Raw genomic sequence first — 14,183 nt, forward strand, 5'->3', positions numbered from 1 at the left:
TTCTAACAATTGGTGACGAGGTAGTGGATTTTTCCTTTTCACCGTTGACTCACAGAGTTCCATGGCTACTGTCGAGCAACTCTTGCAAAATCTCCTTGAACGGCAAACGCTTCTAACAGCAGCGATTCGCGATTTCATCGCGGCGTCAAATGCGGGGTGTTTCTCGTCGTTGGCTGTACCTCCTTTTCCTCCTTACGACGAGACGGCGGAAGACTGGTCTGATTATGAAAAACGTCTTCGACAGCACTTCTTGGCATTTCATGTCATGGATGAACAACCATGTAAGTCTCTGTTCCTTTCCTGGATTTCACCTCAAATGTATCGGTTGTTGTCGCAATTGGCTCCTTTGAAGGATCCTGCGCCTTTGTCCTTTGCTGAAATGTGCTCACTTCTGTCTGTCTATTTTCAAAAGCAAACGCATGTGGTAGCCTCTCGTGTTGCCTTTTATCATTGTCAAAAACAACCAAATCAATCCTATCACGCTTGGGCTGCTGAACTTCACGGCCTCAGTCGAAAGTGTCAATTTGTTACTGATGTTCACAAAGAATCCTATGCCGATTCCATGGTATGGGATGCTATTATCCGGTCGGCGCCCGACAAAGAAGTTCGGCAACGTGCCCTTCAGTTGGCGAATCCGACTCTAGATGAAGTTCTCTCCATTGCGCAGTCTTTTGAAATTTCTCGCGCCGCTGGGGCGCAAATAGAAGCGTGGGGTGATGTCGGGGAAATACAACCTCTGTGCGCTGTTGACGACACGTGTGGTGCGTCCCCGCCGGCTGACGTGGCCGCAGTGCGCTCCTACGCGCAGCCTCGGCCTAGCCGTAAACAACCCACTAAGAAATTGCAGCAAAATCCCCGGCAACTTCCTTCATGTCCCCGGTGTTTTACGAAACATTCACACGAGGATTGTCCCCAACGTTGGGCTGTGTGTCACAATTGCAAAAAGAAAGGTCATGTGTCTTCCGTTTGTAAATCCGACCGCATACATGATGTTCATGAACATGACGCTGATTCTGATTCTGTGTTGTCTGTCAATTGCACTTCTTCCCTTTCAGGGAAGTTATTCCTCACTGTCCAAATCCTTGGTCGAGATGTTCGCATGCAAGTGGATACCAGTTCTGCTGCCACTATAATTAATTCTCAGATGTATCTTCAGCTGGGTTCTCCACTCCTGTCCCCTGTCACTCGGCAATTACGGACGTACGATAAACATAAGATATCTCTCTTGGGACAGTTTAATGCTGAGGTATCTTACAAATCCATAGTTTGCACTGTTCCCATATTTGTGGTCGACCAGAGCAACGCAGAAAATCTTTTTGGTTTTGATGCCTTTCGCGTTTTTGGGTTCTCCATAGATGACTCTGTCAATATTGTCTCTGACGCTATTCCTTATGCTCAACTGGATTCCTTGTCGATGACATTTTCGTCCCTTTTTTCTCCTGGGTTAGGCCGTGCAAACGACTTTGAAGCTCATATCATGCTCAAACCCACTGCTCGGCCTAAGTTTTTTCGGGCTCAGCCCATTCCAGTGGCCCTTCGTGGTCGGGTAAAACGGGAGTTGGATCGTCTCACTACTTCAGGGGTCTTGCTTCCTGTGGTCCTCTCTTGTTGTTGTAGTTGCTAAGCCCAATGGTGATATTCGTCTCTGTGGCGATTTCAAAGCCACTGTAAATGCTCAATGCCTCATCGACACTTACACTGTGCCCCGTCCTGAAGAACTGTTCACTAAACTCGCTGGAGGACAGTATTTTTCTAAAATTGACCTGTCAGAAGCTTATCATCAACTTCCTCTCGACGCTGCTTCCCGGCAGTTTCTGGTCCTTAACACGCCTTTCGGCCTCTATCAATACCAATGCTTGCCATTCGGGGTTGCTAGCGCCTCTGCTCTCTTTCAGCGATTCTTGGAACAATTATTGCTCCCTGTCCCTGGGTGTATCAATTACATGGACGACATTGTTGTCACTGGCTCCACCACTGAAGAACATCTTCAAAATCTCCGCACACTTTTTAATGTCTTACAGACTGCCGGTCTTAAGTGTAATCTTCAGAAATCACAATTTTTTCAGGCCTCTATCACATACTTGGGGTTTCAACTCTCTCGGGATGGTATTCGTCCGCTTCAACAAACTGTCGCTGCGATCGATGCCCTTCCTCGCCCTACATCTGTTAAGGAACTGCAGGTTTCTTGGGGAAAATAGCATACTATCACAAGTTTTTACCGTCTGCGGCGTCGGTGGCTCAGCCGTTGCATCGCCTGTTGCATAAAAACATGCCTTTTCACTGGTCCGCGTCATGTGCTGCGGCTTTCCAGAAATTAAAGACTATGCTGAAACAGGCCCCGTGCCTGGCTACTTATCGACCTGGCCAACATCTTGTTCTTGCCACAGACGCCTCTCAATACTGAGTTGGGGCAGTCCTTGCGCACTGTTTTTCTGACGGTTTGGAACAGCCCATTGCTTATGCCTCCAAAACGCTCACGGATGCCCAACAAAAGTATTCTCAAATTGAGAAAGAAGCTTTGGCCATCATTTATGCTCTTCATAAGTTTGGTGTTTTTCTCTATGGCTCAAAATTTCATCTTGTTACGGATCACAAACCACTTGTTTCCTTGTTTCATCCATCAACGTCACTTCCCGACAAGGCTGCACACCGCCTCCAGCGTTGGGCTCTTTACTTGTCCCGTTTCAATTATGAGATTCATTTCCGGCCAACGGCTCGACATGCGAATGCTGATGCTTTGTCTCGCCTTCCCATGGGTCCTGATCAGGCATTCGATAGGGATGAACTTTTGTGTTTCCACCTGGATGTTGCCGAGCAGCGGGTTGTGGATGGGTTCCCCATCACTGGGGACAGGCTGGCGGCTGCTACGGGTTCTGACCCTACCCTCTCCTGGGTTTTACGCTGTATTCAGAAGGGTTGGCCAGATCGCCCATCCACTAAGACTTCTGATCCGTTGCGGAACTACTACACTTTGCGCTACTGCCTCACGGCTAGGGATGGTGTTATCCTCCTCTCCACTGACAATGCTTCGCCGCGTGTTGTGGTCCCTGCGTCTTTGCGTGCTTCGGTCTTGCGCCTCCTTCACCAGGGGCACTGGGGTGTGTCTCGCACAAAATCTCTGGCGTGCCGTCATGTGTACTGGCCTGGCATCGACTCTGAAATAGCACACATGGTTGCTGCCTGTGGCCCTTGTGCGTCCCCGAAGTCATCTTTGTCACCGTGGCCTTCGCCTGAGAAGCCCTGGGAGCGCATTCATGCTGATTTTGCGGGACCCTTTTTAGGTACTTATTGGCTCCTCGTAATTGACGCCTACTCTAACTTTCCTTTCATTGTCCGTTGCACGTCACCTACCACCGTGGCAACCACCAGTGCTCTCGCCCGCATTTTTTATTTGGAAGGCCTCCCCTCTAATCTTGTTACTGATAATGTTCCGCAATTTGCCTCTTCTGACTTTGCGGATTTTTGTGCTCGTCACGGCGTTCCGCATGTCACGGCCCCGCCGTTCCATCCACAATCCAACGGTGAGGCTGAACGACTGCTCCGCACATTTAAGGCTCCGATGCGGAAACTTCTGACTTCTTCTGCTGATGATGATGCGCTTCTCCAGTTCCTGGCGTGTTACCGTTTCACCCCCATGGGCGATCAGCGATCACAGCCCGGCTGAGCTCTTACATGGCCGACAGCCCCGCACGCTACTTCATCTTCTGCGGCCTCCCACCTCACGGCCGCGGGTGCCTTCACTTGGCCGGTTCACCGCCGACGACCTCGTCTGGGTACGGGGATATGGCAGGCGGCCAAAATGGAGCCCGGGCCGCATCTTAAGACACCGTGGCAGACGTCTGTATGAAATCCAGATGGACACGGGTGTTGCAGTGCGTCATTCAGACCAGCTTCGGCCTCGGGTGCCAGCAACGCCTGTCCCGAATGCCGCCAAACCACCTTTGGCTCTACCTGATGCTCGGGATCTTGGCATCTCTCTATACTCACTACGCAGCCCTCTCACTGTCATCGCGATGCCAGCACCAGAACGGACGCCACCAGGAGACGTGCCCATGCTGGAACCGGAGGACCATCCTCTGTCAGAGTACATCTCCTCGCCTCCTCCTCCAACGGACGCTGAAACATCACCCATGTCTCCTGTCATATCAACTGGACTTGCCGCAACGGGCAGATTGGTGCATGGGGCCCCAGCAGATTCGACCCGTACGTCTCCTGTCATCTCGACCCGTTATCATCGGGTACACTTCCGTCCGTACGGGAAGCCTCCTCCTCGAGACTTTACGGCGAGTCAAACAATGCCTATGGACGTTAGCCATCTCCAGGACACCTCCATCAAGACCAGTGCAACAATTTCAAAGGGGGGAAAAGTGTTGTGACTCACCGATCATTCAAAGTGCCGCCGCGCAATTACGCACGTCCTCTATGTGCGGCGCTGTCTGCCAGCCTTGCAGCAGCTGTGCCACCTAAGCGGCCAGCCGAACAGCGGCCGCTAGACTGAGACTCAGCAGTGCTTATTCGAACGCTAACGTGTACACATGTCAACTTACTCTGCGACTTATTTGTGTTGTTGTGTCGTTCCTAAATATATATGTTAAACTTGAAGTTCTAACATGAACCTTTCACCCAGGACGAAGTCTCAAGTGACTAGAAAAAAGCACAAGTGACACCTGTATATATAAGAAGAGTAAAAGAACAGACTTGCAAAATTACAGACTAATATCCATAACTTTGGTTTGCTGCAGAATCCTTGAACATATTCTCAGTTCAGATATTTTATAAAGCGTTACTTATGCAAAACTCAGCTTGCCCTTTTCTCATATGATATATTGGGAATTATAGGTGAAGGGCAACAGACAGATTCCATATTTCTACATTTCTGGAAAACATTTGACATTGTGCCCCACTGCAGGCTGTTAACAAAAGTAAGTTCACAGATATGTGAGTGGCTCAAAGACTCCTGAAGTAATAGAACCCAGTATGTTGTCCTCAATGACAAGGGTTCATCAGAGACAAAGATATCACCGAGATTGCCCCAGGGAAGTGTGATACAACCACTGTTGTTCTCTAAGCACATAAATGATTTGGCAGATGGGGTGGGCAGCAAGCTGTGATTGTTTTCTGATGATGCTGTGGTGTATGGTAAGGTGTTGAAGTTGAGCAACTGTAGTAAGATACAAGGTGATTTAGACAAAATTTTTATTTGTGCGATTAATGGCAGCTAGTTATAAATGTAGAAAAATGTAAGTTAATGCAGATGAGTAGAAAAAACAAAGCCATAATGTTCAGATACAGTGTTAGGAGTGTTCTGCTTGCCACAGACATATTGCTTGGATATTATGTGTAACGCTACAAAGCCTGAACAAGCAGGTAAAGACTGTGGTAGGGAAGGTGAATGGTCAACTTCACTGTTATCCATACCAAAGGTGGACATACCAACTATTAGGTAGGTGGTCGTAATGTTCTGGCTGATCAGTGTAAATGATCTGGTGGACAGGGTGGCCAGCAATCTGCAGTTGTTTCCTGATGGTACTCTGGTGTATGGTAAAGTGTCAAAGTTGAGTGATTGCAGGAGGATACAAGATGACTTGGACAAAATTTCTAGTTAGTGTGATGAATGGCAGCTAGTTCTAAACGTGGGAAAATGTAAGTTAATGTGATGAGTAGTGGAAAGAAATTTGTAATACGGGATTAGTAGTGTACTACTTGACACAGTCACATCATTTAAATATCTGGGTGTAATGTTGCAAAGAGAAATGGAATGAGTATGTGAGGACTGTGGTAGGGAAGGCAAATAGTTGACTTCCATTTATTGGGAGAATTTTAGGGAAGTGTGGTTCATTTGTAAAGGAGACCACATTTAGGATTCTAGTGTGACCTTTTCTTGAATATTGCTCACGTGTATAGGATCTGTACCAGGTCGGATTGAAGGAGGGCATCGAAGTAGTTCAGAGGCAGACTGCTAAATATGTTACCAGTAGGTTCAAACATCAGCTAAGTGTTATAGAGACGCTTTGGGAACTCAGATGGGTATCCCTAAAGGGAAGGTGATGTTCTTTTTGAGGATCACTATTGAAAAAATTTAGAGTACCAAGATTTGAAGCTGACTACCAAATGATTCTACTGCTGCCAACATACATTACACCCAAGGACCACAAAGATAAGATATGAGATATTAGGGCTCATATGGAGGCATATAGACAGTTGTTTTTTCCTCACTCTACTTGTGAATGGAAAAGGAAAGGAAATGACAAGTAGTCATACAGAGTACCCTCCACCATGCCCTGTGTGGCGGCTTGCAGACTATCTATGTAGATGTAGATAAAACAGGATTGCTTTTGAAGTCCATTGTTAGGACAAACGTCATAGTCAAAAGTCATCATTGTTTCTTTTTCCAGACTCTCATGCCACTGATATCCAGGGATTTTATCTTTTGGTGCAACACGGTGTTTTCATCACTAGTGACATTATTCTGAAGTGGTCATTCTGGTCTTCAGCCCCAAACTCTTAAGTGTTATCTTGCTGAGTCTAAACTAGAACAGTCATCATCCTCAGACTCAGACTTACAGGCCATGAACTTAGCATCTAGCTGGTAATCACTGCTGAGCTCAGCATCCAGCAAGTGTTCATTCCTGACTTGGATCCATGCAGTTTTAGTACTGAACAGAGCATTTTGTCAGTGTTTTCTCTAGGAACCTATTCTTCAGCCCATGCCCTCGGCACTTAGTGCCAGTCTGATCTTAGTGTGGTCCACAGTTATTTTGTATCTATTGTACTACTCTTGTTACTGTTTGTACCTGTTGTGTTACTCTTGTTACTGTTTCTTGGCGTTTATTTCCATGTTGTTGAAGCAGACTTTTTTGTTCAATAAACTTGTTATATCCTGGCTATTGTTTTCCTGAGTCACAGAGTACAACACTTCAAAGGCATATGTAGGATTTGGGAAATGAACACAATGTTCATGATGCATAATGATTGTCAATGTTACTGATTCAAAGACACAATATTTATTTGTAGACACCGTATGGACATATACAACTCAAACACTTGGCTTCTCAGAACAGACTGCCCAAGGCCCAGAGATACTGTTTTTGTAGTGATATTCTTGGGGACAGAAGTGCATAGAGCTTATGTCCCCACACATAGTTTGAAAAACTGATAAGGGAGTAAATGATTCTGAAGGTGCAAAAAATCACTTGGAATTAGGCTGCACAGTAGTACAGAAAATAAATTTTTAGATGTGCAAGTCACTGAAGTAGTGTCAAATTGAAAGACTTGCACCAGACAACCAAAGAACCCCAGATGTGTTTTATTGCCCTATAATACCATACAGTTGCATCAATTATTTATAAAAGGAATGTAATTTATGAAATATGATCTCCAGTGGGAGACATAAATACAACAAAATAAGTTGAAAAATTAAATAAAAATATGTACAGCCGAAAAAAAGTGGAGAAATGATACACCTCCAAGAATTTTAATTTCTTGTTATCAGTATGACCAGCAGGAATGGTCATTGTAAACAAGCCTCTATTCTGAGAGCATATGTATAATTCATATGTGTGATATTTTGTAGCTGTGTAAATACTAACCAGAAAGCAGTAGATAAACACCAGCTATTAATTTGTTTACTTATTTGGTATAGGGATAGGAATGATGATGTAAATAGGATCACATTTGAGAAAGTGGAGAAAATGGTCAATAGATTGCAATGCAATAAAGCAGCTGGGGTGGATGAATTTAAGTTGGAACTCATCAAATACGGAGGTATGTCAGGTCTTAAATGGCTACACAAGGATAATTGAAATGGCGTGGGAGTCAGCACAGGTTCCATCAGATGGAAAAAAGCAGTAATCACACCAATCTTTAAATGTGGAAACAGAAAAGATTGTAACAACTACAGAGGTATGTCTTTAATCAGCGTTGTGGGTAAAATCTTCTCAGGTATTGTTGAAAGGAAAGTGCGAGTATTAGTTGAGGACAAATTGGATGAAAATCAGTATGCGTTTAGGCCTCTTAGAGGTTGTCAGGACCAGACCTTTAGCTTACAGCAAATAATGGAGAAGTGTTACAAGTGGAACAGGGAATTGTATATATGCTTTATAGATCTAGAAAAGGTATATGACCGGGTTCCTAGGAGGAAGTTATTGTCTGTACTACGAGATTATGGAATATGAGGCAAACTTTTGCAAGCAATTAAAGGTCTTTACATAGATAGTCAGGCAGCAGTTAGAGTTGACGGTAAATTGAGTTCATGGTTCAGAGTAGTTTCAGGGGTAAGACAAGGCTGCAACTGTCTCCACTGTAGTTCATATTATTTATGGATCATATGTTGAAAACAATAGACTGGCTGGGTGAGATTAAGATATGTGAACACAAAATAAGCAGTCTCGCATATGGGTATGACTTAGTTGTGATGGCAGATTCAATTGAAAGTTTGCAAAGTAATATTTCAGAGATAGATCAGAAATGTAAGAACTATGGTATGAAGATCAGCATCTCCAAAACGAAAGTAATGTCAGTGGGAAAGAGATATAAACGGATTGAGTGCCAAATAGGAGGAACAAAGTTAGAACAGGTGGGCAGTTTCAAGTACTTAGGATGGATATTCTCACAGGATGGCAACATAGTGAAAGAACTGGAAGTGAGGTGATGCAAAGCTAATGCATTGAGCACTCAGCTATGATCTACTCTCTTCTGCAAGAAGGAAGTCAGTACCAAGACTAAGTTATCTGTGCAACGTTCAATCTTTCGACCAACTTTGTTGTATGGGAGCAAAAGCTGGGTGGATTCAGGGTACCTTATCAATAAGGTTGAGGTCACAGATATGAAAGTAGCTAGGATGATTGCAGGTACTAGTAGATGGGAACAATGGCAGGAGGGTGTCCACAATGAGGGAATCAAAGAAACTGGGAATTAACTCTATAGATGTAGCAGTCAGGGCGAACAGGCTTTGATGGTGGGGTCATGTTACACACATGGGAGAAGCAAGGTTGCCCAGGAGACTCATGGGTTCAGCAGTAGAGGGTAGAAGGAGTCGGGGTAGACCAAGGAGAAGGTACCTGGATTCGGTTAAGAATGATTTTGAAGTAATAGGCTTAACATCAGAAGAGGCACCAATGTTAGCACTGAATAGGGGATCATGGAGGAATTTTATAAGGGGGACTATGCTCCAGACTGAATGCTGAAAGGCATAATCAGTCTTAAATGATTATTATTATTATTATTATTATTATTGTACTGAGCAGTCAGGAGTCAATAAATTGGTAGTACAGTCTCAGAATTAGTGTCTGAAAGCAGCTTCTATCTGTTATGATTTTTCTACACAGTGATGTCTTCAAAACTTGATATAGTGATTGACTGTATGACTGAACCATGAAAAAAGAGAATAATTAAAAGAAAAGATGCATTGTCACTCTGATTATTTACACTTCATAGAACATAAGTTTTAACTTAATTGGGCAAAAACAAATGTTCGTTTCATTGAATATTCAACACATTTTCAATAACATGTCTGAAAAATTCAAACTAATGGCCTGAATGAGCTTTCAAAAGCTGTAGTTTCTGTGTCTCTTATGGTTCTCTTTGAGCAGTAAAATATATGTGTAGATTCATTGATGACCCAGACCAATAACACCACTGCCTCCGTGAGACTGAACGCTGCCTGTTGATATTGAAAGCATGTGATGTGGCAAGGAAAGCATGTAAGTGGAACAGCACTTAATGAAATTTAGCAATGATATTGGACCAAAATTTGGAAACAGTGGCATAAGTGACACTGACAAAGGTAAAATTGTTATGGCCCAAAACCTGCAGAAGGCATCTTGGAAAATGATGCTGATCAGCTGTTCACATTCTATTGTCATGAGTACCTATGGAAAGTGGCTGACAGATGGTGAAGTCATGAGTATGCAAGAAGGTGCTGGATGACTATGCGTCATCACAGACTATGAAGATTAGAGTTTGACCACACTGTAAAGCAGGATAAGCAGCTAACCATGGCGTACCTGAAACAGAGTAAAATGCTGATGCAGGCAGAAGTGATCCAGAGCATTATTGAAGGTGGGGCTCCACAGTTTGCATGAATAGAAACATGCTGCCTAACCAGATGAATTGCATTTGTTGTTTCAACAGGTCAATGGTCGAGAATGATATGCCATCATGGAAGTGAACAGTTACTCAGAACATGCACCATGTCATGGACACATGCCAGAGGATCATTCACCTGGGCTTTCATGGGACCTCTGGGAGCTGTGGACTACGTGAACTTTGTTACAGAGCACTTCCATCCCTTGATGTTTAAAGTCTTCCCCAGTAGCAATTGCATCTTCCAGAAGGACAAAAGGCCATTTGAAAAGGCCAGGTCATGCTACAGTGGTTTAAATAGCATTATAATGAACTCACATTATGTCTTGGCTACCACATTTGCCTGATCTGAACCCAAGTGGCAATCAGGCACCAGCTCTGCATGCACAAACTAGTAGTCCATAATTTATGGGAACTGCATGATTTGTGCAATATACATCCAGAAAACTAAATAGGACCTGTAAAATCACTGCCATGCAGAATTGGTGCTGTATCATATTTGTAAGTTGTACAAACATTCTATTAAGCATGTTGTCATAAAATATATATATATATCTGTGTGTGTGTGTGTGTGTCTACAACTGTTATTGTACTTACACACAGATAAAAATTAGTTATTTGTTTATGTTGCTGCAGAATATATTGACCAGCTGCCCTTGGTGAATAGCCCAGATGTGTTTGGTCTACATCCAAATGCAGAAATTGGTTATTACACTCAAGCTGCCAAACTAATGTGGTCTCATCTTATAGAACTACAACCTCAAGCTGGTAAGTACTCATTAAATGTGTTTCATATATGCATCTTTCTTTTTAGTTGTTACTCTGTAACTGTGTATATGCAAACTTTTTTATTATTATTATAGAAAATAGGCCAGTCATTTAATACAGGTACTAATTCACCTCTGGCTCTGAAATCACATTCCGTTTCAAAATCATTGTTATTCTCCAGCAAAACAAATACAATTCCCATTCCTTATTGCACATATTTTGGGTTGTTCATAATAATTTCTCAAACGTATGTTAAAATGACACTGCTCTGATAGCAAATACACACTATGTCATAAAATATAATCAGATATGGTAATGATATTTCTGGTACAATATGTAAATAATTTAGGAGGAAATGAGGCCACTCACTGAATAGTAGAAGCATTGAGTCCTTGATAGGCAATCAAGAAAAGAATAAAAACTGTGCTAGTTAGGTATCTGGCATCTCAGAGGGAAGCAATAGGTGTGTGGGAAAGCTGGTAGCTCAGAGGGAAGGTGAATTGGGCAGGTCTTGCATCTGGGTCTTCCACATGGAAATGATATCTGTGGCAAGGAGTTGGGAATGAGAGTGTTATAGGGATGGACAACATAATATATAGGCTGGGTGGGTGGCATAATACTGCTTAAGGAGGAGGATTTGGAAGGATCATGGGTAAGATAGCTTTCATTTCTGGGCATAAAGATAGATAGGAGAAGCCCTGGTGAAGGACATGGTTCAGTTACTCCAATGTGGCAAGATACTGGATGATGAATGGGCGACTTCTTTGTAGTTGGTTCCTGGTGGGTTCTTTAGGAGTGGTGGGAGAATTATGGGTGTATGAGGTTATGGAATGGTAAATCGGTTTGTGGACTATGTTTGGTGAGTAAGGCCTGTCTGCAAAGGCCTGGATTTTATTCTTGCAGGCTGTTTCATTAAATGGTTGAAATTTACATTTATTTTTCATTCAATTGATATAACTGCAAGATTACTAAATCTTTCCTGGCTCTTAGCCAACCTCTGATTGGTCTATATTAGCTTTAAGTTTGAAGAAACTTCTTTCACAAGTAGCATTTGACACAGTGGCTGTTAGAAAAGGTCTTAGTGCCACAAAAATGTTAATTAAACCTTCATGAATATTCCATTTAATTATCCAGCTTAATAATTCTAAAACTGTCCATACAAGAATGTTCTTTTCTGCATGAACTTCTTTAAATAAAGAAATGATGTACTTCAACAACCATAACTGAAGCATTCAATTCAGAATATTTTTCCAGTAAATGCTGAATGTTACAGTTGATGAATTAATCTTTCTCTGCATTCAATACTATCTGAATTTGAAGGAAGTCACATGGTTCATGGAGTAAGAGTATATTATTTGTAACATATGTTTACTAAATTCTGATGTTAGCGTATCTACTGTCTCAATGCATTTCCTGAATTAAATTGAAGCAGAGTTAATACTTTTCTCACCAGACATTTCTTTCATCACCAGCTGGTCTTTGTGCTGAAATATCAAATATATTGCATATCTTCATGGCTCCCTCTGCTGCTTTTGAGATTAGAGAATCATGCTTTTCCTCACAGAATAGAGTCACTGCTTTCAGCTTTTCAATACATTGTTCAAGTCCAAGTCCTTGTTGTTTTAGGTATATCTGAGCATCATTCACTTCAGTAAACAAAGGGCTCCAAAAATAAAGGTATGCAAAGAAGGGATATATCATAATGTAAACCAGCAAACTGCCTGCATCTCATTTGGTTTCTGGGGTTTCCTCTGACCCATTTCTAAAGATACCTAAAGCTTGTATTATGCTTTAAATTTGCTAGGTAATTGCATGTTCAGATTCATGCTCTGAATGCCATCTTGTGTCACAGGATCACTTCAGGTTAATTAGAACATGTTGCTTAAGAAATTCCCACCTATGTGTGGAGCTTGAGAAAAATGTGCATACATTTAGCATAGTGACAAAAAGTCACTGTTTTTGTTCAAATAGCAATTTTGTGTACTCCAGCAAGATTAAATGAGTGATTGTTGCATGTCATAAACACTGCTTTCGGATTCATATCCAAAATATACCTTTGAACACCACTAATGTGTCCAGTGATGATTGCAGCATTGTCATATCCTTGTCCATAGTAGTACTCCAGTTTTACACCACCTCCTTGCAACTTGCAAAAAAGGTATTCTGTAATTTCATTAGTTGATTTTCCATGTAGCAGAATAAAATCAATAAACATTTTCTCTGCTGTGATTTCTGAAACACCAATATATATTATAATGAATTACTTGAGACTTTTTGTCATTATAAGACGTAATGGGTGAACTGTCAAACATTATACAGAATACTTAATTTTTCATGATCACCAAATGGTTTGATAAATTCATTTTGGTTTTTTGGAGAAATATAAAACACAACATAGCATTCTGCTGAACATTATGAAGATGATGAATCACAACTGGATTATATTTGGCAATTAACTTGAACATTTCAAAGAAATTTCCACAGTTATTACTGCCACAAAGATCTTCTGAGTGACCATACAAGGGTAAGGATAGTCTGCCTAAATACAATACACAACCAAGAATTCTTGTTAATACAGCTTTCCATTTCTCAAATGACTTATGTTGTTCTAATTGAACACCATCATTGATTGTTTCCCTTTTCTGTAGTTGCATTTCAAGCTCTTTACAGTTTTCAAATGTGCCAACATGATAATTTTTTTCATGATCTAATACCCTGATGTTAAGCTTTCTCCATGTTCTAAAACCTTGTGGCTGAACAAGAGAACCAGTTTGGCAAGCTCTTCCTGTTCTGCTTTTCATCCTTTCCTGAACTGGGTACCAAGTTCCTTTTTTAAATACATTATGGATGAGATAAACTCAGGAAAAAGTTAAATAAATGTAAAATATGAATATAAACAATTAATAAATAAATGCAACTAATAGATAACTGTTGTTGTTGTTGTGGTCTTCAGTCCTCAGACCGGTTTGATGCAGCTCTCCATGCTACTCTATCCTGTGCAAGCTTCTTCATCTCCCAGTACCTACTGCAGCCTACATCCTTCTGAATCTGATTAGTGTATTCATCTCTTGGTCTCCCTCTACGAATTTTACTCTCCGCGCTGCCCTCCAATACTAAATTGGTGATCCCTCGATGTCTCAGAACATGTCCTACCAACCGATCCCTTCTTCTAGTCAAGTTGTGCCACAAGCTCCTCTTCTCCCCAATTCTATTCAATACCTCCTCATTAGTTATGTGATCTACCATCTAATCTTCAGCATTCTTCTGTAGCACCACGTTTCGAAAGCTTCTATTCTCTTCTTGTCTAAACTATTTATCGTCCACTTTACACT

At 42.1% G+C, this 14,183-nt stretch overlaps 1 protein-coding gene across 1 annotated transcript in view; it reads left to right on the forward strand.

The window, feature by feature from the left end:
- LOC126484896 (dynein axonemal heavy chain 10) overlaps nucleotides 1-14,183 on the forward strand; it is a 1,141,797-nt gene that overhangs the window by 1,060,417 nt on the left and 67,197 nt on the right. Inside the window, exon 64 of the mRNA XM_050108495.1 lies at nucleotides 10,720-10,851. Within this exon, the coding sequence (XP_049964452.1) occupies nucleotides 10,720-10,851 (132 nt within the window). The remainder of the gene's footprint in view (nucleotides 1-10,719; nucleotides 10,852-14,183) is intronic.

The sequence above is a fragment of the Schistocerca serialis genome, chromosome 6 (genome assembly GCF_023864345.2).
Source record: "Schistocerca serialis cubense isolate TAMUIC-IGC-003099 chromosome 6, iqSchSeri2.2, whole genome shotgun sequence".
In the NCBI taxonomy this organism is placed as follows: Eukaryota; Metazoa; Arthropoda; class Insecta; order Orthoptera; family Acrididae; genus Schistocerca; species Schistocerca serialis.